Source organism: Lactuca sativa, chromosome 1 (assembly GCF_002870075.4).
Source record: "Lactuca sativa cultivar Salinas chromosome 1, Lsat_Salinas_v11, whole genome shotgun sequence".
Classification (NCBI taxonomy): Eukaryota; Viridiplantae; Streptophyta; class Magnoliopsida; order Asterales; family Asteraceae; genus Lactuca; species Lactuca sativa.
The window spans coordinates 130,348,888-130,376,818 of record NC_056623.2 but is presented as its reverse complement, the minus strand read 5'-3'; the positions used below and the strand labels follow the sequence as shown (position 1 = coordinate 130,376,818).

Genomic DNA, 27,931 nt, shown 5'->3' with positions numbered 1-27,931 from the left:
TGCTTTGGACAAACATTTCCTGGCTTTCATCAGGGATATGATTCCAAAATTTACTCTGCGTTTGTCCCCATACACCATAAATGATGCCTTTCTAGTGAAAGTCGATGGCTTGCAAGTCAGAAAATCCTTGTACTTGCATCCATTCCTCTCGACTTCGTCATCTTGGTTGTTTTGTCGAACTATTGGTGGGTTGACTTGACCAACAGTCCCACTGTAGTTCCCCTCCTCAGTCTGCCCTTCATTTAACTCGGGCCGTTCGATCTGAATAGTCGCTTCCTCTTGATTTTGCTGGATCAAACATCTGGTTTCCTCCATTTGACGATCCAACATTGCCTGGATCATCGCTTGCACTCCGGCCATCGTTATTGGCTTAGCAGCGGCTACCACAACCGGTATTTGCTCAATCACTGGGAGCTGATCTCGGTTCCCATTTGCATTCACGTTCCCGCTACGTGTTCTTACCATCTTGATCTATACACCGAATGAGGTGAATCTAGACCTTTACTTAGGATTGACGTTTAAATCATCCTTATCACTCTGAAACGTTTATATGCTAGTTCTAATATCGTAGTTAAACGCTTAGAATCCTAAACACATAAGCTTTCCAGATCCGGTCGGCAACAGACCATAGATCCGAACAAATAACAGCATATCAGGCACAAGCATTTAGCACATAAAAGCATTTTAGGCACAATTCCTAAAATAATCTAGTGCTCACACCTCACAATCATCGCTTAGCATTCTAAGTTTAAGTCTAGAAATAAATCCATATTCCTAGTTCGCTTAAACTAATGCTCTGATACCAACTGAGACATCCCCAAAATCACGGCCAGAAAAGACCGGTTTGTTTATGCTTTGTTTAAAAATCAGAGTAACATTTTAAATAAAAGTGTTGGGGAATTTGTCCCAAAACAATAATATGATAAAGATTTATCAAAAGCATTTCCATAGAAATGTATTTCATTAAAAGACTCGAGATGTCATGTTCGTACAGATCAAAAGCATAAACAGTACAATACAAGCCTTACTACATTATTTCATATCTATAGGCCTATATCCGTAATCCCTCGTCCAAACATCATATATATGCTCAAGCGCCACTACCTGTAATACATAAAACTGAGTGGGTCAGGCTTGGGAGCCTGGTGAGCACATAGGGTTTTCAATCCACAATAAATAGTTTATTAATTTCATCAATCAACAATAACCCGATTACCCGTTCCCGTTATCCTCACTTTACGTCCCTAAACACCTATCATAAGGGACCTAGCCTAAGGATCATCATCGGGACGGACACTACTACTAAGGGGATTCCTCAGCAATAAATGTCCTAATAGGCAACCATGTGGGGGATGGAGTACATCTGGTGAGCACACAGTTCAAATAAACACCTACAGGTTGCGAGCCTGCTAGTGTTCCACTGGACTGTCTAGAATAGTCCGTGGTCGTCATCTATACTCCGCTAGATGACTGGATCATCAATAACATCTATAACGAGGCCACTCATTATTTTATTTTGTCACACAGCAACTATTACATCTACCCATGTTTTACCCAACACATTTTGTAGATATAAAATACATATACAGTTTAAATCTTTGAAAACATGTATAAAACGTTCATCCAGCATAGATAGCAAGTATTCAGATAATATGCACAAATAGCACGTAATTTATATTAAATACTTCATATCTATGTGTAAGTTGAAAGTAAATATGCACTCACCTGAAAAGGTGGTGATTCCGAACTCAGACAGCGCTTCGCTTCTTAAAAAGAATTTTCTTCGACGAAACCTAGTATTATTACCACTAGAGTTTAGTTTATTATTCGTCGAGACTAATTAATAGTCTAGCTATTATTATTATTATTATATAAGCGTCTAAAAAATACTTATATAACCCATAATAATAGCCCAAGTATTTATTATAAGTTCCTAATAACGTTACTATAATTAAATAAAAGCTATATTAAAAATAGCGTAGGCGTAGCTCACTTACAGCGGGTTTTATAGAAAACCGGGCTTTGCTTGGAGCAGCGTTCCAGAGCCGAAAAGCTCTTCTTCTCGGAGCCTTCGAGCACTCCGGGGCTTCCGCCTCGTGCTAGGGAGGTTCCCTAGGCTTTTCGGGGGATTTCGGGGCTAGAGAGAGGTTCTAGAGAGAGAGAGAGTAAAGAGAAGAAAGAATGGGAAAGGTGTGAAGAAAATGAGGGTGGGAGAGGTGATATTTATAGGGTGAAATGTGGCTGAACTTGGTGCCACATGTCACCATCTGGTGGCAAGCCTTGGGGAGAAAGCAATGGCCAAGATTGTGCCACATCACCCATTTTCGCACATCACACTTCCGACTTCTAAAATCCGTAACTTTCACATACGACCTCCGTTTTTGACGTTCTTTATATCCACGCGTAGGTAATAATAAGATCTACAACTTTCATTTTGACACCGTCAGCCAATTCTCGATCGATCTTAAATTTAACAGTATAAGGAGATTATACTGTTAAACGTCTGCGTAAAATTAATAACTTCTACATACGGACTCTGTTTTTGTCTGTCTTTTTACCGTTGATTTCCTATTAATGAGATCTTCAACTCTCATTTACGTTGCGTAAGCCAAAAACCGCTCGAACTAAAATTCGAGTTTCAGGCCGTGCACTGCTAAGCCGAATCTTAGAAAAATCATAACTTCTTCATACGAAGTCAGATTTGGGCGTTCTTTTTATCGATGTTCTTAGTTTAACATATTCTACGACTTTTGTTTAGATTGATAAGGCTAAAAAGTCTTCTATCGCAAATTCACTATTTACGTCTCCCGGTGTCGTGCCGGTTTTGCCGTAAAACTTCGGCGGGCCATAACTTCTTCGTTATAGCTCGGATTTCGGCATTCTTTATATGTACGGAAACCTTGAGACGTATTCTACAACTTTATGTAGAGATATCAGGATTATCTCACACTTTAATTTTGACGCTCATTTTTATTCTTTATTAATTATACATTTATAATTAAATAATAAACACATAAACACACATAATTCACATAATACTCAAATATTTTATATTTATTACTTCAAAAAGAGTTACAATAGTTGACCTAGACTATTACATTGACAAAAATGTTAGCCCTGAAAACCCGGGCGTTACAATAACCAAAAAATATGTTACTTACATAAATAATTGAAGTCGAGTACGTAAACATTAATTTTACTATTTGCAAATTCAAGGGACAAGTGGACAAGGGGATGATGACCTAGTTTTCTCAGATAATTTTTCTTGGAGTTCTTGTTTATCTTTGGATAAGTTTTGAATTTCTTGTTCCCTCATTTGACACCTTTTGCCCATTCTATGATATGTAGTGTGCAACAACTCCATTTTTTCTGTGAACTTTTCTTGCATTGTTTCGTTTTTTGTTTACACTGAGCTACTATCCTGTTCATTTTGAATTACATTTCTACTTCCTATTTCCCAATAACATGACACTTATATATGCACTCTTCATTACTTTAATTGTGTCAAGGAATGATAAAGATATATATATATATATATATATATATATATATATATATATATATATATATGGATCACATACATAATACATTAATATGTATAATTACCATATGACCAGACAATTCAAGTTAATAGGATAAATATTTGTGGAGATATGCCAACCATAGCCATCTGCAATGCAACATGTGAAGGAAGTTAAGATATATGAATACTGAAATGTAAAAGTAATTAATGTAAATCAATATGGATATTGCAACATTATACTTAAGTATATATCTTAAAAGAAAACTCTTCTAGATGTGCTTTCTGACATTTACCCACTCATCATTTGGGTTGATATCTACAGGTTTCATTAGACTGAAAGCAAAAACACATATTAAGTTTGAAATAAACTAAAAGGTGAAATAGAATTATATGGATAATACATAGAGGAAGTAGAAAACTAGAATGTACCTTTTCGAAAGTAATTGATCGTAAATAGGGCAATATGCATCGTTGCTTAGTATGTTACTGACATCTTCGTGGCCTTTGAATCTCATTAAGGAAAATAAGTTGTGTATCATGTCATTCATTGCTTGAAAAAAGTGTAATTGACAACAGTCTATAAGATTATAAGTTTAGGATACACAAGAGATGGCCACATGTGGTTGAAATAGCTCTTCCTTCCAGCTCCCTCTGGCATGTGTTACACCTCATTGTAGTGTATATGATGATCTTCAGAGGATTAGATTTTCCTTAGTCCATAAAAGCTTTTGATATCGTATGAATATTGGCATTTTCATTTTGATCTCTTGAAATTAATCCAACTACAAATACTGAATATATATATATATATATATATATATATATATATATATATATATATATATATGGTAAAGAAGTCAAAAAATGTGTACTATTGAGCCTATGACAGTGAAAGCAGTATTCATGTTTTTATAAAACTTATAAGAATAAGAATCTGGAACAGATATGATGTATATAGTGACAAGAGAGGGCATCATTAACAGAAGATAGGGTGTGGTTAGAAATGTGCATCCTTTAAAACCTAAATAAATTCACCTCAAACCCAAGATATATACATTAGCTTGACCTGTATGAGCCAGTGGTTTAGTGACTACACCAAACTAGCAAACACTACACAAATTTCCATGATCAGATTACAAAACCACAAGGTGCATCCCTGTGAAATTACTTTTCAAATGTCATTGTAGAAGAATCGATAAGTTGAGACTTGTTAGGTCAAACCTTAGACCTTCAAATTCGAAATTAACCTGAATGATCTACCAAATTTAACCTAAAACTAGTTTATGAGAGTAGGAATTTCATAAAGTTAACCTTTTCAGTGTGACAATTTGGTTGACAGCTGTGATTTATAAAACGACCCAACTTTCATTTAGCACAAGCATCTATAACCTGAAAATAAAAACAAAAAAGAAACCGTGTGAATAGATCTTATGATAAGAATCACAACCGCCAGTAGTTATATTTTCAGTTTTTATTGTTTTTAAGCTATCCAATTTCATATATTATATGATGACAACTATATTAGTTGTTGGGTGATTTAACAGATGTATGAGTCGCAACCGAATGATAACTAAAACTCCAACTTCTTCGCAAGCTGCAAAGTGCTAAGCAGACAAAACATAATCAATAATCAGATTTAAGTATATATTATGAGTAAGTAATAAAGTATATATAACACAATAAAGTATTATTAAGGAAATTACGATTTTAAATATTATTTTATGTTATTCTTCTTGTAAAAGTTGAGAGCCAAAATATTTTAAGTTATTTTCCATTAATTAATAATTGTTATTTCATATTCGAATTAGTAGTATGCAGTCCGAATACTTGATTTGAGACCAAGCAGTTTTTAGCCGAAACAATCTAAACGAGAATCGAAGATCTCGTTGTTAGTAGCGAAACGATGAAAAGTTAGGCGAGGACGGACGTCAGACAAAGAAGTTATGAATTTATAAGGAAGTTTTCCTATCCGGGCCTACTAAAAATAAATAATAAAAATAAACTCGAAATTAGCCGATGGAGTCTAAATGAAAGTTGTAGAGTATGCTCTCACTTACGCGTGGATATAAAGAACGTCGGAAACGGAAATCGTATGCGAAAGTTACGCAATTTAGAAGTTTGACGAGTCAAATTACGCCGAGCGTAATTTGAGTACGCCCAGCGTACTCAGAAGTATGCAAGTTGCCTGAACAATACTCGAGTGCCACCAATTAACGCATGCAGTGACGTCAAAGTACGCCCAGCATAACCAAGTTATGCCCAGCGTATTGAGAACGCCCAAAGTAAATTGAAATTATGCTCAACGTAGTCCCAGACCCCCCAGCTTATAAATAGAAACCGAGATCAGCCATTTTCTCTTGTTCAAACCCTTTCTTCTATCTAGTTTTTGCCTCGATTTGCGTTCCAAACATATCCTGAAGCCCCGGTATCATTCCCGAGCCTTGAAGCAAGATCCGAAACCCCAAGGATCCCAAAGAGTATTATTCCCGAGCCGAAGCTCTGCCTGCGAGGAGTCCGATTTTGGTGAAGACCTTCCAGATCTATCGAAGTATACTACTTCTGCAAGTCGTAGTGTTGTCCGATCATCTTCTGATCAAGTGAGTGTGTAGTTACCTTCTTCCAACACATTATTATGAAGTATTTTATATAAAATATGTGTTATTTGTATATATTTTGTTGTTATATGTGTGAATCTATATTCACTCTCTTCTATCTCATAGATCTAATTTATTCTCTATGAAATATGTGTTATGTGTGTGTGCCTCATCTGTTATGTGGAATATGTATTGATTAAAGCACGCTATACAGGTTTTAAACTATGTATAAAAATATATATTTTTATCTACTAATATGTTGGATAGAACATGGGTAGATAGTTGGTGTGTAATAAACAGATGAGAGGCCTCGATGTTGTTTGGATTCAGTCATCTAGCGGAGTTTAGATGACGACCACGAACTTTTCTAGACAGTCTTGTGGAACACTAGCAGGCTCGCCACCTGTAGGTGTTAATGAACTTGGGTGTACATTCGCTGTACTCCATCCCCCCATGGTTGCCTTAATTGACATATATTGTCGAGAAACCCCCAAATGCATGTGTTGTCGCCCCAATGAAATATTCTAAGACTAGGTACATTGTGTTAGTTGTTTTAGGGATATAAAGTGAGAATAACGGGAATGGGTAATTGGGCTAATGTTGGTTGATGAAAATTAATTTAATTATTTATTGTGGGTTGAAAACCCTATATGCTCACCAGGCTCCCAACCCTGACTCACTCAGTTTCTTTGTATTACAGCAAGTGGCGCGAGGGCATAAGATGGATAATCAACAAATTGTTTTGTTTACAAGTCTGTATATGTATATATTTGTTGAATGACTTGTAATGTGTGACAACCCAAAAATTTCCACTTCAATAGAAGCTAAGTCTGTTTCTGCTAACTTTCAAACTTTTGGGATAAGTTTGAGCAACTCAGGATTTACACTTAAGGAGATATCAGGAGAGAGGTTGCACTTGGGTCTTGTGCAACTCTGTTATTCCAAAACTCTATGATATTAGAGTTCTTTCCGGGAATAAAATATTTTCTGCCAAAAATCCCAGGACTATATATAGAATTCTAAACCAAATTATTCATTAGTTACAATTCCAACTAGAGAAAAGCCAAATTCTCTCTCAAGGATCTTCAGACTTTTGTTCCAGAAAGTGAGTACTTCCATCTAGTGTTGTTTTAAAGCTTTATATATGCTTAATACACTAGAAATCAGAGGAAGACACCAAGATCTGTGAGTTTACCGCCCAAGAACACCTTGGGGAGTAAACTCCTTTTCAAGGGCCAAAGTGTGCCCAATGAGCCCTAGACCTTGGAAACCAAACATGGGACAAACCATGACATGTTTAGGTATCAAAAGCAATTAAAATCAAGGACCAAAAGTGAGTTCACGGCCAAGGAAGTTCTTGGGCCGTGAACTCCATTATAGGGTGCCAAAATGCCCTAAATGCCTTCGATAACCCAAGAGACAAGCATAGAACTTACCTAGATGTGTTTAGGACCCAAAACAATCAAAATATCATCTCCCATAAGTGTTTACGGCCGCAAACACATGACCAAATGGTCCATGGGCCGTAAACTCAAATTAGAGGTGTTTTGATGCCACAAACACTTCCAAGGGCTTAGGCATGAATTTAGAATGCATGTTTATGACCTTTAGGACCCTCATAAACATATTTGGCCATGAGTTTACGGTAGTAAACTCATTTGGGCCATTAACACCTCAAAAACTCCAAAGAAGGTGGTATTTCTCACCCTAGGCTAAAGCTAATCTCCCTAAATAATTCCCTAGACTTCAAACTGGCATTAACCCATGAGTAACCATGAGTTTACGGCTGTAAACTCCCTTGGGCCGTGAACTCATGGTAGTAAACTCATATAAGTGCCTTTATACCCTCCTAGGTTGAATCACATGTGATTCCAACACTTGGTTAAGGTGTTTCCTAGTCTCGGAAGGTGTTTCCTTTCATATAGTTGTTTATAAAAACTATATTCATGTCATTATGTGTCCTTAAATATCATTTAGGAATTATTGTGTCTTGGAACTTCATTCGTGGAACTTCTCATCCGTACGCGCATACCCGTTTGAATCACCCACATCAGGTGAGTTCATACCCCGTAATGAATCTTTTAACTATTTTAATTGTTTTAAGGGGGGGAATACAATTTGAACACAATGATAATTGTGTAATTATTTGTTGTTAAACATTCTTTCAAAACGTTACTTATGTTATTTATAAGTTGTTAAAACATTTCAAAACTCTTCTAAAGGTTATATTACTTTATAGTTATACAAAACTCCATTGTTAAAGTATGAGCATAACTTTGTAGATAAATGAGCCTTTTCAATAACAGTCCAGTTAGAGCATTAGTACACTATTATAGGTATAGTTTAGGAGAATGCTATTCAGTACTTCTAGTACAATGAAACACACAAAGAGTCAATATCAAAACAGAACAGAATGGAACAGAACAGAACAGAACATAACTAAAAAGTTAATTTGCTATAGCATGACAACACGTAGACGGGATCTAACTTTAATGTGAGTTACATGGCTTGCATGGATTTGCTCGGGTCGCGTTTGGTTCCCTCAATCTCCATACATGAGAGCGGGTTAGTAGGGGTTCTAGCTTTCACATTATGACCGTAATAAAACACACATATGTTTTTAGGTTGATAGTACCTCTATATGTCATTATAAACGACATCAGGGTACTCATTTCTCCCATTAATTTCGTAAAGTGTCAGTAACACTTGAAGGTTAACCTATTCTCTATTCGAGATAGGTTATAAACTAGGGAGAATGTACTTTACAGTTGATAAAGGAACAGTAGAGTCTTGGTAGAAGACTGCTTTCATAACAATAGAGTCTTGGTAGAAGACTGCTTTCAAAACAATATGGTCTTGGTAGAAGACTGCTTTCAAAACAATCGAGTCTTGGTAGAAGGCTACTTTTAAAAGTTAGGACCATGATGCTAGCCTTAAGATTCTGTATTGTATACAGTATAGGATACATATATGTTAAGTAGATGCCGACAGCTAATAGGATGTGTGTTCTTCGCTGTACGTATTGTTCCCGTTGGATGTAGATTTACACCGAGGTCACCCAATCTATTATCTACCCGAATCTATATATATATTTATGATTAGGATACATTAAGTGATCATAAGGGTACCAGGTATGGATCAGGTCATAGGACACAGAGTCAATGCACAGTTTTTCTAGTACAAAACTTTCGTTTCAAAGTCAGTACTTTTGATATACAAAACTAGCGATTTCCCAGTTAAGGGCTTAATCCATTTTATTAAGCCAGTACAGTTTTAAAGACTTTAAGTGAGTTAACTCTATAATACCTTAGTTTATACACCATGTTTATATATAAGACTAATATCCGATAGCTAATAGGATGTGTGTTCTTCGTTATATGTCCTGTTCCCGTTGGATGTGGGTTTACACCGAGGTCACCCTTTCTATTATCTACCCGATACCAAATTATATATAGCAATATAAACAAAGCTATTATAAAAGTAATCACCATAGTCAATATTTTATTATAAGAAATATAGGTTTTCTTAATAGGAACTCTCCATTAGACATAAAGGAACAATTACAAATAACTCCATGAGTAACAAGTGAATACCCCAAGGTTATATATGACAACGATCTAATAACCAATGGAATATGTGCTATCCGCCTTACTTACAATACCCCGTCGGGTTGTAGGTTGAGGGCAGATGCGCATAATCGATTGTTTGTTTACTCCAAGTATATATAACTTGTACCCACTTATTACAAATAGAAAGTCTTGTAGTGTCATTGTACTCAACTCCCATTTTAAGTAGGAAATATATGATTTTCTAGAGGAACAGGGAAACTTTACAAAACAACACCTTACAGCTTACAGTACTTTACACATACATTTTAAACCACATTTTTACAGCTTACTCACATCAATAATATCTTATGAACTCACCAGCTTAATTGCTGATCAACTCTTTCAAATAACTTGTATTCTCAGGAGACTATTAGACAGGTGCTCGTGCTGGGACTTTAGAAGATGGAGCATTATAGCTTCAAGTCTTGTTTTGTTATTTGTTTATGACTTCTATGTTTTGTGAACACATACATTTTAAACACTTTCTTTCTAAATGAAATGGTTGTTCATTACTTGCTTACAATATACATATATCATGATACTTGACATGGCGTCCTCCACCCCCGAACGTTTCCGGCGTTCCGGTTTTGGGGTATGACATAATGTCACACCCCCAAACCGGAGCAACGGAAACGTTCAGGGGCAGATGACTTCATGTGGTAGCATAACAAATGAATACATAGTAAAGAAAGCAATACAACCATCATATATATAATTGAAAGTTTACATTCTTAAAAAGTACATGTTCAAAACCAATTACAATATGATGCCAAAATATGAATTTAAACTAACGATGCAGCGTCCCTTCTTCAAAAGCTGTTTGTTACCTGTAATTACTGTATCCCTGGGACATACAAGTAGTTTTGAAAGAGTAGACCAGCATTTAAGCTGGTGAATTTCATAAGTATTAAATGACAATGTTTGTATGAAATGAAACGTTTTATTTTTGTTTGTTTGTTCCTAGAAAATCCCATATTTTCTACTAGCCTAAATGTAGCCTTCTATCAAGACCAATGTTTGTTTCTAGGAAATGTATGTACGTATAAAGTCTCCAATATGTTTGAAAAACCTCGTAAATCAATGTATTTTTAATACCCCATGTGAGTTTTATAACCATGCTATTGACTCGGATTTGCCTATACACAACGTTCTTCAAGCATTGGAATGTTCTGACGTTTGTCACCCCAAATGGTGGACTGTAGCTAATAGTCAGGGTGCGAGGTTGTCAAGCCCGTATAGATATATACACAAACACCATGCCCCCCTCCAAGGGATTCTGGTATATAATACAGGACTTGAAATGTGTACTCGAACGTACGTGAAGTTGATGTCTCACAAAACTTAGTATAAAAACAGATTTACGTGTTAAAATGTTCGTTTGTTCTTGTATGTGAAAGTGACTTCTTGAAAATCATGTTTCTAGTATGTAAAAGTTAGTAATGTTCACGTAAAACTATACTTATTATAGCTTTCTAAAAGTGTGTCTCGTTTGTTTAGAAATCCCTAGAAAATCAATCACTTGTTATGAAAGTATAGATTTTTATAGTGTCTAAGTTGGACACATATACATGCAATCTAAGTAGAGTGTTTAATTTATACATATATAACAACATTTTTCATTTCAAAAGATATAATGTTGTCGTGATATATTTTACATACGAAAGTTCCCTATAAAGTTTATAAATCACATATGATTCTGTTGAATAAAAGTGTATAATAAAACTTTATATAAACACGATAATAATCGTGTGTTTTACTTGTATTCCCCCCTTGAAAGCATATCAAAAAATTTATAGAATATTTAAAAGGGTTAATTTAGGGGTATGAACTCACTTGAAGGATCGAAGAAAGGCGAGATGAAAACCGGGCGGAATTTCTTCTCGGGAAAACGGATTTTCTCGGGATTCTCGGGAATCTCAGGAGTACAAACGACCTTCGGGACTTGAGCAAAGTGACCGGGGCTTCGGGTTAGCACAGGCATGGAAAACGAGGCAACAACACAAGAGAAATGAGAGAGAATGGTGCTTTTCTTCGGAACCCTCGCATCCCTTTTAGAGGGGGTGCGAACCGCCTCGGTACGCTGGGCTTACACGGCTACGCTGGGCGTACGCGTGCGTCATACATGACCGAATCCTCAACTGCCTTGGAGTTCGGATGGGACGGGGCGTAGCTTCGCATAGGGCGAGACGTGGACGATCCGAGGCCTAGGCCTTGAGTACGTTGGGCGTACGAGCTTACGCTGGGCGTAACTTGGCCCTATCTGATGACTCGCCTTCAGATAATACCAAGGTTAAATAATAAAATTTATATTTTATTTATTTAATAAATTTCTAAAATTGATATCTTCTTCATATGAACTCCGTTTTCGACATTCTTTATATCCACGCGTAGGTGAGACTATGCTCTACAACTTTCATTTAGATTCCGTCGGCAAATTTCGAAATTATTTTTATTATTTATTTTTAAAAGGTCATGTTAAGAAAATTTCGTCAGAAATTTATAACTTCTTTATCTGACGTCTCTTTTTGCCAGACTTTTTACCGTTGAAATACCATTGTTGAGACCTTCGATTCTTGTTTAGGTTATTCCGACCGAAAGTCGCTCGATCTCCGATTCGAGTTTCTAGCTGTCTGTCGCTAAGCCGAACTTGGAAAAATCATAACTTCAATATACGAAGTCGGATTTGGGCGTTCTTTTTATGTACGATCATGGTTTAATGACATCAAACAAAGTAGGTAATTAAATAGAAACTTTTTGAACATTTTATTTTCGAAGTTAATTTCATTATCACAAAAGTGGTTACAATACTTTACTTTTTAGGTCATTAGATAGAGTTGAAAGATCGGGTTGTCACATGTAATGTTATCATTTATGCTTTATGGTCTGTATCGGAACATGACATCCTGGTTTTTGATTATGAAATGAAATTATATTTCTTCATGAAACGTTTTGATAAAAATCTATTTTATCATGTTTTGTTTTTGGGAACAAATTGCGCAACTCTTTCAAATCAAAAGGATTTACTCTGAAATTATTTTAAAAAGCATAAATGAAACCGGTCTTTTTTGGCCGTGATTTTGGGGATATCACAGTTGGTATCAGAGCATTAGTTTAAGCGAACTAGGAATTTGAAGGATTTCTAGACTTAAACTTAAAATGCTAGGTGAAATTTTTAGATGTGTGTCTGTGATATTTTAGACACGAGCACTAGTTTATTTTAGGAAAATTGCTTAAAATGCTTTTATGTGCTAAATGTTATATGTTTTCCATATATGATATTATTTGTTCGGATCTATGGTCTGTTTCCGACCGGATCTGGGAAACCTTATGTGTGTAGGATTCTAAGTGTACGTCTACGATATTAGAACTAGCATGTAAACATTTCGCAGTGATAAGGATGATTTGAATATCTATCGTGAATGAGGATCTAATTTCACCTTATTCGGTGTGTAGATCAAAAATGGTGAGAACAAGAAGTGGAGTTGGAAATGCTGATGAAAACAGGAATCAACCACCAGTGATTGAACAAATACCTGTTGTAGCTGCAGCACCTGAGCCAATTACAATGGCTGGTGTACAAATGATGATTCAAGCAATGTTGGATCGTCAAATGGAGGAGACTAGGTGGTTGCTTCAACATAATCGTGAAGAACTGTCAATTCAAGTGGAAGAGCTCGAATTAAATGAAGGGCACTCAGAAGGTGGAAACTTCAGTGGATCTGTTGGTCAAGCCAACCCACTGATAGTTAGGCAAAACAACCATGATGGAAGGAATGATGGAATGGGATGCAAGTACAAGGACTTTCTAACTTACAAACCATCGACCTTCACTGGAAAGGAGGACCCGATCGGAGTGATGGATTGGATCTCCGAGATGGAGTTAGCCTTCATGACTTGTGGCTGCAGAGGCAAGTTACAGACTATCTATGCAGTGCGTCAGTTCTGAGGTGGAGCCGTTCATTTGTGGAACACTCTAGGGAAGAGTTTAAGCCTTAATGAGCCACTGCAATTGACATGGGCAGAGTTCTTGGTGCAGTTCAAGCGTAAGTTCTGCTCGGCTCAAAATCTGTTGAAGTTGGAGAACAAGTTTCTAACATTGACCAAGGGCAGCATGTCAGTTGATGAATACACAAACGCTTTCACCGATAAGATGGAGTTTTCTTTGCGCATCGTTCCAGATGAGCTGACAAAGGTTGACCGATATGCAAAAGGACTTCCATGGGAGTATGTGGTGTCAGTGAATCAGGCACCTACTCTAGAGGCAGCTATTTGGGGTGCCAAGTCTGTTGAAAACATGATCAAGGGAAGAACCGCCGATAAGGTTGAAGTTGGCAAAAATAGAAAATTTGAAGGAACTTCAGGTTCCAACAAGAAAAGAAAATTTTCGATGTCTGATTCGAAAAAGTTTGGAGGAAAAGGAGGCGAAGCAAATGGTGTGAGAAGTGCAAGAAAAAGCATTTTGGAAAATGTAGTGAGGAAGTAACCTTCTACAAGTGTGGAAAAATTGGACATTTTGCCAATGAGTGTCCGTCCAACAAAAGGATGTGTTTTGGTTGTAATGAAGAGGGGCACATTTTGAAAGACTGTCCGAAGAAGAAGGAGGCAGTGAAGCCCAACATTCCACCGAAGCCGAAGGCGAAAGCCTTCCAGATGACACTTGAGGCTGCGAAAGATGAAGCTGATGTCGCTTCAAGTACCTTTCTTGTTAACGAACTACCTGCTCAAATTTTTTTTGATTCTGGAGCCAGCTACTCCTTTATTTCGCATGAGTTTGGTGGAAAACTAGCTTTGCCTGTTGATAGACTTGATAATGCTTTATTAGTCGAAGTTGCTAGTGGCAAGTTTGTACCTGTTAGCCATCGTATGAAAAACATCTTAATCGACCTTAATGGGAATAAGTTTCACGAGGAATTATTGCCTATCGAACTTAATGGTTTCGACATCGTTTTGAGAATGGATTGGCTTAGCGCCAATGATTCCGAGATTTTATGCAAGAAGTGTTGGGTTTTGAGCATTCTAACACTCCAAAGTGTACATGCAACCCTAAATACCTTGGATCTATGTTTTCTCTATTATACATTCAAATAAGAACATCCAAGGTATTATCCTAATCTCGCATACAAAAACAATGAGTGTAACATGATAGAATACATACCTCTTTGATGTAGAAAGTCTTCATGAAGCTTGAGTGCCTAGCCCCAATAGTGTGGAAGCCTCAAATGGAATCACAATTCACCTAAACACTTAGAATAACTTGAGAGAATTCTACACTTCATGAAATCGGCTAGCCCTTTTACTTCACACACTAGTGGCCGATTTTGGTCAAGAATAAGATGCTTATATAGTTAGGGTTACGCCATGTAAACCCTAATTGACATGGCCTTTCATTTTCATGATCCATGGGCACAAATACACCATGGAGCATCCATGGACCATCCTATGGGTTTTAGACCAACTTGATTATCCATGGAGCATTAGCCCACTATACAAGTATGGATGATTTACACAATCAACCCATATATTTAATTAGTCTTCTTTTGATCACTTAATTAATCCTAGATTAATTCTTGATCAATACTAATTAAATAATCTTATTATTCTTATTATTAATATACTAGAACTTATAATATATTAATAACCATAAGTGTCTTATTTCTCTCATTAAAGTCTATGCAAGTGCATGATGCCATGCAACCCAAATGGACCATGCCGGGTCGGGTCAAGTCTTACCAATTATAGTTATGGACTTAGACATTAATCCAATAGTCTCCCACTTGGATAAGTCTAAAACTATTATTGTGTATGACTTCAGGAACCAAGTGGCAATCGTAGCTCTCAAAAGCTTCTGTCGAACTCTGACCTTGTAGATGAACTCTGACCTTTGTCAATGACTTGTCCATTAGATAAGGGATCATATATTCCTCCATTTTAGATATCATATGGACTGAGACATGGATTATAATCATTCTCTCTGTCCATTTGTTTTTTCCCGATTTCCGATTTATGACGACTGACTAATTGAACAAATCAAATCAGTCCTGGCCCGGCCGAGCACTTCCATTTGTCATCATCAAATCATCGAGGGGCCACAGATATCGCTTTTATCCCGAAGGTAAAAGGAATGGATAAACTTCGACTCATATTGCTTGTTCTACTACTTTTTGAATCATACACAAAGGCACGTTTTATAGCACCGAGTTACCAAATGCGTTTTTGTGCAATCAATGTACTATCAACTCATAGTAACAACTCATATCTCTAGGTTTGAAGAATATAAGATATTATCGTCTCATGATCACTCGTGATAAAATCCATGAAGTGATTCCAATGAGCGCGGGTTGAATCCAATACTCAGAACTTATGAGCACTCATGAGTGTTGTAGCCCTTTGTCCAACACCTTAGACCTCTACAAGCCAACCCATGACAGTCTTAATTCATATCTACTTCCAACATATGACAGACTGTGGATAGTTTGAAAAACTTAGTCTTTCCAGAAGAATAACCTAGTTTATTCGGGAAGTCAAAACATGCAAATTGAAACACAATAATAATTGAATCCAATATGGTATCAAAACCTATGAACATAAATAAAACACCTTTTATTTATCACCATATGATTACACATTATTCATTGTATACTGTTTTAGCTATCAACTTTATTCTTGAATTTAAAACAATAGTTGTCCCATGCTCCAAGCATGTACACTATGTTTTCTAAACACTAGTCATGCCATACACCAAGTATGCATACTATGTTTGTCTATGATCTTTACTTTGTGAACTAGATCCATTGAACATAACTTCAATGATTCTCTTTTCACACTTCCAAATCCTTACTGCAAATACAAGAATTCCAAATTCATGCCATTTACTGAAATCTGTTAGATTCTAAACATATATGCATTGATCTTCTTGTAATGATTATGCACAAAAAAATCAGAAAGACTTGACAACAATCATTACAGAGTATTCCAAAGGAGATCAGCTCCTTGGGAAACATCCTTCTTGCATTAAGTTTCCTTAATCTTACACAGATTGAAAACTTCTAACTTTCAAACATTTCCAGATTCCATTTTGACAATCACTTCTGAACAAGAGTTGTCTCCTTCCAGATTATGTCAATATGGTTCTTCCAGAATTATCACTATACTTCCAACTATCCTTGAGCAACCAATCTTTGGTAAACCTTACATTGTCCTCGAAAATTTCTTAATCCTTTTAGTCATATCCAGTTCTAAACCTTTTCCCTTCTTAATGCCCCAGGCATTTGGAAAATTTTAGAAAGGATGAATATAGCACATGTAATCGATCCTATATCCGAAGCATATGGGACACGATTCATGATGTCTCACATAAAGACTAAACCAGTCTTTTGCTATAACATTTCCATTTCTATTTGCCAAGTTCTCATAATTCAGATTATGAAAAGGGATGCCGTAATCATAATCGAATTTAAGAACGCAAATAGTGGACCCATATACAGAATTTCCTTATGTTGAGCCATTCCAACATGAAATTCATATATATATCCTTGACTAAATGATTAAAACCTCATGATCTAAGCTTATAGATTTGAGATGAAGTATAGTTTCCTCTCCCTTAATTATAGCAAAACAACTTTTCCCAATTGAAACCTTTTGTTTTCTATAATTAACATTGCTAGCTTGCAATACTTATCATAATTATCATGCTCCCACTAACATGATGATTATTAGCATAACACTTATGCTTCCACTAGCTTTGACAAGTACTCAGAAATCTGCTGGACTTCTAGAAATCAATACTTCATTGACTTTCTTACCAAAGTTTAGATTTCTGATACTAGATTGTTTTGATAAGACTTTATCAAAATCATACACCTTCCCTTAGATAGCACACTTGTGTGTCTAAACAATTATGAAGAGGGATGCCGTAATCATAATGGTTAGACCTTTTTGCCACTTCTCACAAGTCCAGGTTAGTGTGCCGGTAAACCACACACGCTCCACTAACGACTTTGAGAATGCAAATATCACAATTGCTATCTAGCTAACATCTACTTAGTGAAAGTGTTTCCTCACCATCATTTTCATGAATCGAAGAGAAACCTTATGACACTTAGATTTAATGGTGTATGTGTTCTTATCCATGTGAATTGTCAAAACCATAGTCATAAGGCAAGGATAATGACAAATCCAAACTCATATAGACTGAACTCAATCTTAACTTCTTGCCACCTGGCATCTCACGGGCCTGCCATTGCTTCCAAGTTGTTGTGCAACACATTGAGAACTCTAAGAACTCATATGCAAAGCCAACTTTAACTGGAATGGGCACAGAATATGTCAACACGATAGGTTATAAACCTCAAATTGTGTGCTAGAGAAGAACTTTAGGTTTTATTGTTGATTAGTTCTTGAGACTTTCAAGACCTTTAAGACTCCCACTATCCTCTTGACCTATAAGACTCCCTTGTCAAACATCCAAGAGATAGTGTGGATTCTTATCAAGACAAACACTTCACACGATTGGCCTAAGTTGGTCTTTGTTTTATCCAAAACATCACAACTTACCAATTTCAAATGTACAAGAGTATAAAACTTTTACTCTTACATTTGACAAGTGTTTTTTTAAACCTTCTTTAAGACATGTCACTCAAATTACAATCGTGGAGTATGACTCTAAGACTTGTATTGGAACGAAGTATGACTCATCTTCTTGATTTAGCCACTTCACCAATTCATAGCTCCTCTTCTTAGCTATAAGAAAGCACTTAGAGGATACTAAAGTACATTAAGATGACCATAAAAACTGATACTAAAGTACTCTCCCATCTTTTCAGATTTGAGAAACTTTTATCCTTCTGCCTAAGTTGATTCTTCTTATTCGCTCTGCCTTACATTGAAACCTTTTCCAATGTCTCAGAATTACACTTAATCTTGTAAGTATAACCAGATTTACTGAGCTTTAGTAAACTATGACAAATAGTCTTATCAATCTTTTGTGGTGGACTAAATCAGTTCACAAGAATGTGTAATCGATCCCTTGGTCCTTTACTTGACTCACACATCCATGTGACCGAGTAATTAGTCTTAATTTTCTAATACTTGAAAGTTCTCATTCATCATGCTATACAACTTGCATGATTCCAACTTCCGGTCCAATTGAAACTTGGGTGATGAGAATCTTTCCTTATTTGGTAAATTTAGACATTAGCACAAATGAAAGAATCAGTTTCATATTTCCACTCTTGCTATTAATGGAATCATATAAGCAACAATTTTTCCTCAAATGCCATTGTAAGGATATTTTAAAATAACTAAAATCAAAAATTTTCTTTTATTTTAAAACATTGCGGAAAAACTTATCCTTACAATCCATATGAAAAACTTGTTGTTATCTATTCCTAAGCAATATCTCATAACTCCTAAGAATTAGCTCAAGAATCCGATCTTCAAACTATGCGATAGAAATCCATCTACATGATCAGATTCATCATATTCTTTCTTTAAGTTTCTTCACTTTTCTTTGATTCTTAAAACATCACCATGTGACCTAGTCACATCATGTATCAAGAATCTCAAAATAGAAACTTAACAGAGTTAGATAGTGGACTTTAGCTGAAGTAGAGTCAAACTTATTGACTTTAACATCCTTAGGTAAATTTGGCAGCTTCGCAACCAATGCCCCTTTCTTTGGCAATATAAACATATGGACCCTTTGATAATGGTACACGGGACTATCACAGACTTAGCTTTTCTCTTTACCATTTGGTCAACCGAGTTGACTATGGCCGATCCCTTTCCATTGGGAAGAGAATGCTTTCCGGGATTTCCTATGTCACTATTGTCATTGTCCATCAAGTTTTAAGGAATTTGATCTTAACAAATAGATAAGATCATTAAGGGCCTTGTCATAGTCTGTTTCATAGGTGTCCCAAAGGAACTCACTATGTGACTTAGAAAGTGATTGAACCACCAACTTTCTCAAGACTTTGACACCCAACTCTCCCGGCTTGTCAATATGTGACTACATCTCCAAGATGTGAACACACCTAGACCTTGCCTTGCCAATAGGGCTTGAGTGACCTTAAACTTTTCAAGAACTTGTGGGTTGGGGAGAATAATTGGAGGAGGTGAATGAAGTATGATTTACAAGGGACATCATCTTCATTTAGGAAAGCTTGTTTCAAGTGCATGATGCCATGCAACCCAAATGGACCATGCCGGGTCGGGTCAAGTATTAGCAATTATAGTTATGGACTTAGACATTAATCCAACAAGAAGAAAATAGTGAAAGTGAACCCGCCTGGAAAGGAATCGTTTATGGTGTATGGAAATAAGCGCAGAGTAAATTCTAGAATCATTTACCTAATGAAAGCCAGGAAGTGTTTGACCAAGGGGTGCACATCATATTTAGCATTCACGATCGATGCTAAGAAGGAAAAGAAGATGATGCAGAATATTCCCGTTGTGTGTGATTGTCCGGAAGTATTTCCCGAAGATCTTCCTGGATTACTGCCTGATCGACAAATGGAATTCCGTATTGACTTGTTGCCAGGAACAACGTCGATTGCAAAAGCACCTTAACGAATAGCATCGACGGAGATGAAGGAGCTGATGATGCAACTTCAGGAGTTATTGGACAAGGGTTTCATTAGACCTAGTTCATCACCCTGGGGAGCTCCGGTGTTATTCGTGAAGAAGAAAGATGGAAGTATGAGAATGTGTATCGATTATAGAGAGCTCAACAAGGCAACAATAAAGAATAGATTTCCGTCGCCAAGGATTGATGACCTATTCGATCAACTACAAGGTTCAAGTTATTTTTCAAAGATCGACCTAAGGTCAGGATATCATCAGCTGAAGGTGAGAGAGCAGGATATAGAGAAGACTGCATTCAGAACGCGATATGGACACTACGAGTTCTTGGTTATGTCGTTCGGACTAACAAATGCAACAACGGCGTTCATGGATTTGATGAATAGGGTTTGTAATCCGTTCCTAGATAAATTTGTGATAGTGTTCATAAATGACATTCAGATTTACTCAAAAAGCCAAGAGGAGCATGGCAAACACTTGCGAGAAGTGTTGGAAGTCTTGAAGAAGGAGAAGTTGTATGTGAAGTTCTCCACCTGTGATTTTTTGATTTGAGAAGTCCAATTCTTGGGTCACGTGGTCAACCAAGAAGGTATAATGGTTGATCCAGCAAAGAATGAAGCTATAATGAGGTGGGAACAGCCGAAAAGTCCCATGGAGATCCGAAGCTTTTTATGATTAGCCAGATATTACCGAAGGTTTATCCAAGGCTTTTCTTCGATCGCTAGTCCATTGACAGATTTGACCCACAAAGGAGCTACTTATGCTTGGAGTGATAAGCATAAAGAAGCATTCGAGAAGCTAAAGAAGAAGCTATGCGAGGCACCGATTTTATCTCTACCGGATGGAGTTGAAGACTTTGTTGTTTATAGCGATGCCTCTGGGGTTGGATTGGGTTGTGTTTTGACCCAAAGAGAAAAGGTGATAGCATATGCGTCTCGACAACTGAAGGAGCATGAAAAGAATTACCCGACTCATGATTTGGAGTGGCATTGGTAGTTTTCACTCTAAAAATATGGAGGAATTACCTCTATGGCACAAAGTGCAGACTTTTCACTGATCATAAGAGTCTCCAATATCTCTTTAATCAGAAAGAGTTAAATATGACGCAACGACGCTAACTAGAGTTACTAAAGGACTACGACTATGAGATACTTTACCACCACGGTAAAGCTAATGTTGTTGCTGATGCTCTCAGTCGGAAAGCCAATGTTGAGAGGAAAAGACCAAGAGCATTGAGAATAGAAGTTGTCTCGACAATTGTGGAGAGTATAAAGAAAGCCCAAGAAGAAGCTTCTGAAAAGAATGACCGAAAGAAGGAACATTTGGGCAAAACGTTGGTGATTGATACAAACAATCATGGAATGAAGGTGTTCCAAGGTCGGATTTGGGTACCTAAGTCCGGAGGGATAAGAGATCTTCTGATGGAAGAACCTCACAAGACCATGTACTCAATTCATCCTGGTAGCACTAAAATGTATAGGGACCTGAAACCCTACTACTGGTGGCCGACGATGAAGCTTGATGTTGCAAAGTATGTGGCTGAGTGTATGACTTGTGCGAGAGTCAAGACACAACATCAGAAACCATATTGGGGTTTAGAACCTTTTCCTGTGCCTATAGGTAAATGGGAAGACATTGCGATGGATTTTGTCACTAACCTACCCAGAACAAAAAGTGGTCACGACATGATTTGGGTGGTCATTGATCGATTCACTAAGAGTGCGCATGAGAAATGGTCTATGGAAAAGCTTACGAATTCTTACGTGAAGGAAATTGTGAGGCTTCACGGTGTTCCGTTAACGATTTTATCGGATCATGACAGCCGTTTCACCTCAAGGTTTTGGAAAATTCTAGAAGAGGAGATGGGTACCAAGTTGTGCTTAAGTACAGCTTACCATCCGCAGACTGATGGTCAGAGTGAAAGAACAATACAAACACTTGAAGATATGCTGAGAGCATGTACCCTGTAATTCCTAGGTACCTGGGATGAACATTTTCCTTTGGTAGAATTTTCCTACAATAATAGTTTCCACTCGTGCACAAAGATGGCACCTTATCAAGCGCTGTACGGACAAAAGTGTCGTACACCGGCGTGTTGGCTTGAGGCTGGGGAAAAGCAGTTTATGGGTCCCGAGATGGTCCATCAAATCGCTAAAAAGTTGAAAATAATTAGAGAAGAATGTTAGCAGCTCAGGATCGTCAAAAGAGCTATGCTGACAAGAAGCGAAGACCGATGACTTTTGAAGATGGAGATTCGGTTTTACTTAAAGTCTCGCCGTGGAAGGGACTTATAAGGTTTGGTAAAAGGGGAAAGTTAAGTCCGAGGTTTATTAGACCGTTTAAAGTTCTTCAGAGGATTGGGAACCAAGCTTACAAGCGAGAACTACCAGAAGAACTGAGTGGTATTCATAACACTTTCCATGTGTGTTATTTGAGGAAGTTCATAGGAGAAGTTCCTGATATAATTCCAATTTCTGAATTTAGAATTGATGAAAGCAAGAGGTTAATTGAAGAAATAGAGACAATTGTTGACCGAAAGACTAAGAAGCTTCGACGCAAGATGTTCGAATTAGTGCTTGTCCGTTGGAAACATTCGAATGGGCCAAATCTCACTTGGGAAACGGAGAGTGAAATGTTGAGTCGCTATCCACATTTGTTTGCTGATGTGTGATTCCGGGGACGGAATCATCCTAATGGGGAGAGAATTGTAACGCCCACGTTTCCAGGCTAGGCATTATTCTTGATGTAATAGTCTAGGTTAACCTTTGTAATCCAATTTGAAATAATATTAATGTATTATTTGTGAATTATGTGTTTACTTTCTTAATTATTATAATTTAATGAATTTAGAATAAAATAAGCGTCAAAATTAAAGTATGAGATAAGCCTGATATCTTTACATAAAGTTGTAGTGGTCAAAACAAGGATTCCAGAGATATAACGAATGCCAAAATCCGAGTTATAACGAAGAAGTTATGACCTGTCGAAGTTTCGCGACAGAACCGGCACGACGCCGAAAGACGTAAAATATGAATTTAAGATAGAGCAATATCTAGCCTTAGTAATCTAAACGAACGTTGTAGAGTTCGTTAAACTGAGAGCGTGCATAAAAAGAACGCCCAAATCTGACTTCGTATTAGAAAGTTATGATTTTTCTAAGTTTTGACATAGCAGTATGCAGCCCGAATACTCGATTTAAGACCGAGCGGTTTTTAGCCGAAACAATCTAAACAAGAATTGAAAATCTCGTTGTTAGTAGCAAAACGATGAAAAGTTAGGCGAAATCGGACGTCGGACGAAGAAGTTATGATTTTATAACAAAGTTTTCCTGTCCGGGCCTACTAAAAATAAATTATAAAAATAAATTCAAAATTATCCGATGGAGTCTAAATGAAAGTTGTAGAGTATGGTCTCACCTACACATGGATATAATGAACGTCGAAAACGGAGCTCGTACGCGAAAGTTGCGCAATTTAGAAGTTTGACGAGTCAAATTACGTCGAGCGTAATTTGAGTACGCCCAGCGTACTCAGAAGGATGCAAGTTGCCTGACCAATACTCGAGTGCCACCAATTGACGCATGCAGTGATGTCAAATTACGCCCAGTGTAAATTGAAATTACGCCCAGCATAATCCCAGACCTCCCAACTTATAAATAGAAACTGAGATCAGCCATTTTCTCTTGTTCAAACCCTTTCTTCTCTCTAGTTCTTTACCTCGATTTGCGTGCCAATCATATCCTGAAGCCCCGGTATCATTCCCGAGCCTTGAAGCAAGATCCAAAGCCCCAAGGATCTTGAAGAGCGTTACTCCCGAGCCGAAGCTCTGCCTACAAGGAGTCTGATTTTGGTGAAGATCTTCCAGATCTATTGAAGTATACTACTTCTGCAAGTCGTAGTGCTGTTCGATCATCTTCTGATCAAGTGAGTGTGTAGTTACCTTCTTCCAACACATTATTATGAAGTATTTTATATAAAATACGTGCTATGTGTATATATTTTGTTGTTATATGTGTGAATGTATATTTACTCTCTTCTATCTCATACATCTGATTTATTCTCTATGAAATACGTGTTATATGTGTGTGCCTCATCTGTTATGTGGAATATGTATTGATTAAAGCATGTTATATATGTTTTAAACTATGTACAAAAATGTATATTTTTATCTACTAGTATGTTGGGTAGAACATGGGTAGATAGTTGGTGTGTAATAAACAGATGAGAGGCCTTGATGTTATTTTTATTCAGTCATCTAGCGGAGTTTGGATGACGACCACAGACTTTTCTAGACAGTCTTGTGGAACACTAGCAGGCTCGCCACCTGTAGGTGTTAATGAACTTGGGTGTTCATTCTCTATACTCCATCCCCCTCATGGTTGCCTTATTTGACATATATTGCCGGGAAACCCCCGAATGCATGTGTTGTCGTCCAGATGAAATATTCTAAGACTAGGTCCCTTGTGTTAGTTGTTTTAGGGACATAAAGTGAGAATAACGGGAATGGGGAATTGGGTTATTGTTGGTTGATGAAAATTAATTTAATTATTTATTGTGGGTTGCAAAACCCTATATGCTCACCAGGCACCCAAGCCTGACCCAATAAGTTTCTTTGTATTACAGGAAGTGTCGTGAGGGCATAAGATGGATAATCATCAAGTTGTTTTTGTTTACAAGTCTGTATATGTATATATTTGTTGAATGACTTGTAATGTTATCGTTTACGCTTTATGGTCTGTATCGGAACGTGACATCCCAGTTTTTTATTATGAAATTAAATTATATTTTTTCATGAAATGTTTTGATAAAAGTCTATTTATCATGTTTTGTTTTTGAGAACAAATTCCGCAACTCCTTCAAATCAAAAGGATTTACTCTGAAATTATTTTAAAAAGCATAAATGAAACCGGTCTTTTCTGGCCGTGATTTTGGGGATGTCACAATTTGGTGTACCTTGACGTTTTTGTGGGCTGCGTATGATATGAAGATTCGGATAGCTTCCATTCGTGTCACCGGAGCATACGTTTCATCACAGTCATCACCTTCAAGTTGATTGTAGCCCTTTGCAACTAGCCTTGCCTTGTTTCTGATGACCGCACCAGATTCATCTAACTTATTCTTGCACGCCCATCTTGTACCAACAATGGTATGGCCTTGCGGTATCGGAACGAGTTGCCATACCTTGTTCCTTTTGAATTGTTCCAGTTCTTCTTGCATTGCGGATATCCAATCAGGTTCTAATAATGCTTCTTTGATAGTTCTAGGCTCAACCGAGGACATAAACACTGCATAGTGACAATGATCAGATAAGTCCTTGGATGATCGAGTCTGGATACCTGCGGATGGGTTGCCAATAATTTAACCTGGTGGGTAGTCCTTCGTCCATACGTGTAGATGAGGTATCAGATGATCAGCAGCTGCGGTAGAGGAATGTCTTCAATATCAGAAGACTCTGCAGTTGGAGAGGGTAGTTCCCCATGGATTTGAGAACATCCTGTAGAATCATCTTCGCTTGTTGGAACGAGAATGGAATTTTCTTGAACAATTTGAAGAGGTTCCCCCTGGATTGCTGATGGGAGTTCCTCTGGAACATGAGAAGGTTCCCTCTGGACTGCTGTAACACCCCATTTATTTATTAGATAAATAAATAAATTAATGAACGAATAGTAGCCCTAAAATAAATAATTACATATCAAAGGATGGTCTCGAAGGGCTAATGGTCATAATTTTAGAAGTCGGGGGTTAAAAGCGTAAGTTTGTGACTCATTTTATAAATATTTATGAAGACAGGGGCTCCATGGTAATTATTTGAATTTAATTTAAAAGGAAATGAGGTGGAATGGCTGATTATGTCATAATTAAGATATTGGGGGCTGTTTGATAATTTATGGGACTTAAATTGTAAGGGATCTCCATGGATTGGGTTGAAAGTGTAAATATTGGATCACATTTTTAAAGAAAATGGAAAGGAGGGGCTGAACATGCCATTATGGAAACAAGTTTGGGGGATCGGGGTATATAAACCCGTCACCCCCGGTTATAACCCTAACCCTAGCTTATTATTCAACTGTCACCCTATTACTTCATTCCTGTAGCCGCCACCATGGGAACCTCCTTACTTGCCGTTTGCATCATCAAAAGCCGACAGCCACCGTCATGCCTATCGACTCGTCGATGAAATGCCAACACCATTGCTCAGCTGACGGAGGCGTTGTGTGCACTGAGAAACCACCGAGACCGAAGGAGCAAGTTGCGTTCGTCGCTATCTTGGACGTGAGAGCATAGGGAGCTCACGGTAAGGAACACCGCTACCATCTACATCTTCTTCTTCGTTTGTTATATAAGCTGATGTCGTTTGTGTTGACCGAGATCGACGATAGGCTTTGGCCGCCATTTTTCTAGGGTTTACAGTAATCGTGAGCCACCTATAGTGGCAAATTTGGGAGAGTTGTAGCCTTCAGATCATGTTTCGGGTGAGGTCACACGACTGAGAATCAAGAGAACAGCCGCCACCACTGTGAGGTGGTGGCTATCACCTTAACCACCACCATTTTGGGTGCTGCTGCCATCGCCAGTCACCATAGGTGGGTGATTTGGGTTAGATTTTCAAGCAAGGGACGAGTATTCTTGTTTTATGGGTTGTGTAGTCGGAGGATCAAAGAAGACTACCATTGCCACCACCGTGAGGTGGTGGCTGCCACCGTGTACCACCATGGGTGAGTGTATTTTTGTGTGTATATGTGTTTGTAATTAGATTAGGGTGTGAGTGTGATTATCGGATGGGAATTGTAATTGTAACCAATCGGTATAGTGAAAAGGAAAAAACCAAACCACCACCGTAGGGTGGTGGGTACCGCCACCGGCCGCCGTGTCGGGTGGCGGTGTGCTTTGATGGTGGTTTGACTTGTTCGGATGGTTGGACAATGAGACTAAGAAACCCTAATGGCCCAATGAGGCTTAATGGGCTTAATAAACCCTAATGGGCCCAATAAACCTTAATGGACCTATAAGCCCAAATAGATTACTAATGGGCCTAGTGGAACCTTAATGAGTCTAATGAACCTTAATTAATCAAAAGACATATCAATTGGGCCTATTGGGCTAAGATGGGGTTGGAAACCCTAATTAGGGTTCAGAAAACCCTAAAATTGGATTTATGGGCTTGGACCTATTAGGACCCACTTTTGGGCCATTGGAATGGAATTGTGTGATTAAGCCTAATCACACCATATGACTTATTTAGAAGAATGATGGACTTAATGGATTAAGTCCTTAATGGGTTAAGTGATAAACACTTAACCCTAATTGTCATTTTATGTAAAAACCCTAATTTCACTTGGGTTTATTGTTGGGCCTTTCTATTGGGCCTTGATGATTGGGTTGTTAATGGGCCATCCAAGATCAAGCAAATGTACTAGAATAATTAATGGGCTTTGATATAAGGCCCATATAAGGAGTCAGGCCCAATTTGGAAAATTGGGCCATAAATGGGCCATAGTTTGGGCCTCTATGATTATGTGGTATTGGCCCATTAGAATAACAACTATTAGACTAGACTTTTTAGTTGGGCCTTAGAATAAGACCATATGGGGGTATGGGCCCAATTTGGAAAATTGGGCCATATGT

The 27,931-nt window shown here is 37.5% G+C and overlaps 1 protein-coding gene and 1 pseudogene across 1 annotated transcript; both read right to left on the bottom strand.

Moving 5' to 3' along the window:
- Nucleotides 1-3,211: 3,211 nt before the first annotated feature.
- LOC111906911 (E3 ubiquitin-protein ligase CCNB1IP1 homolog) lies at nucleotides 3,212-4,195 on the bottom strand (annotated as a pseudogene).
- A 693-nt stretch (nucleotides 4,196-4,888) lies between these two features.
- On the bottom strand, nucleotides 4,889-25,585 carry LOC128127853 (uncharacterized mitochondrial protein AtMg00820-like). Its single transcript, XM_052766565.1, has 2 exons — nucleotides 25,259-25,585; nucleotides 4,889-4,912 (listed from the first exon to the last, which is right to left on the bottom strand). The coding sequence occupies exons 1-2, from the start codon at nucleotides 25,583-25,585 to the stop codon at nucleotides 4,889-4,891; spliced, it is 351 nt and encodes a 116-aa protein (XP_052622525.1).
- Between the last annotated feature and the right edge of the window lie 2,346 nt (nucleotides 25,586-27,931).

What these genes read in the sequence shown, in the direction of transcription:
- LOC128127853 (XM_052766565.1), bottom strand. Translation starts at nt 25,585, where the DNA reads ATGTCCTCGGTTGAGCCTAGAACTATCAAAGAAGCATTATTAGAACCT. An exon ending in CAGCCCACAAAAACGTCAAG is followed by an intron (nt 4,913 to 25,258) that starts GTACACCAAATT and finishes TTTTATTTTCAG; the next exon opens with GTTATAGATGCTTGTGCTAA.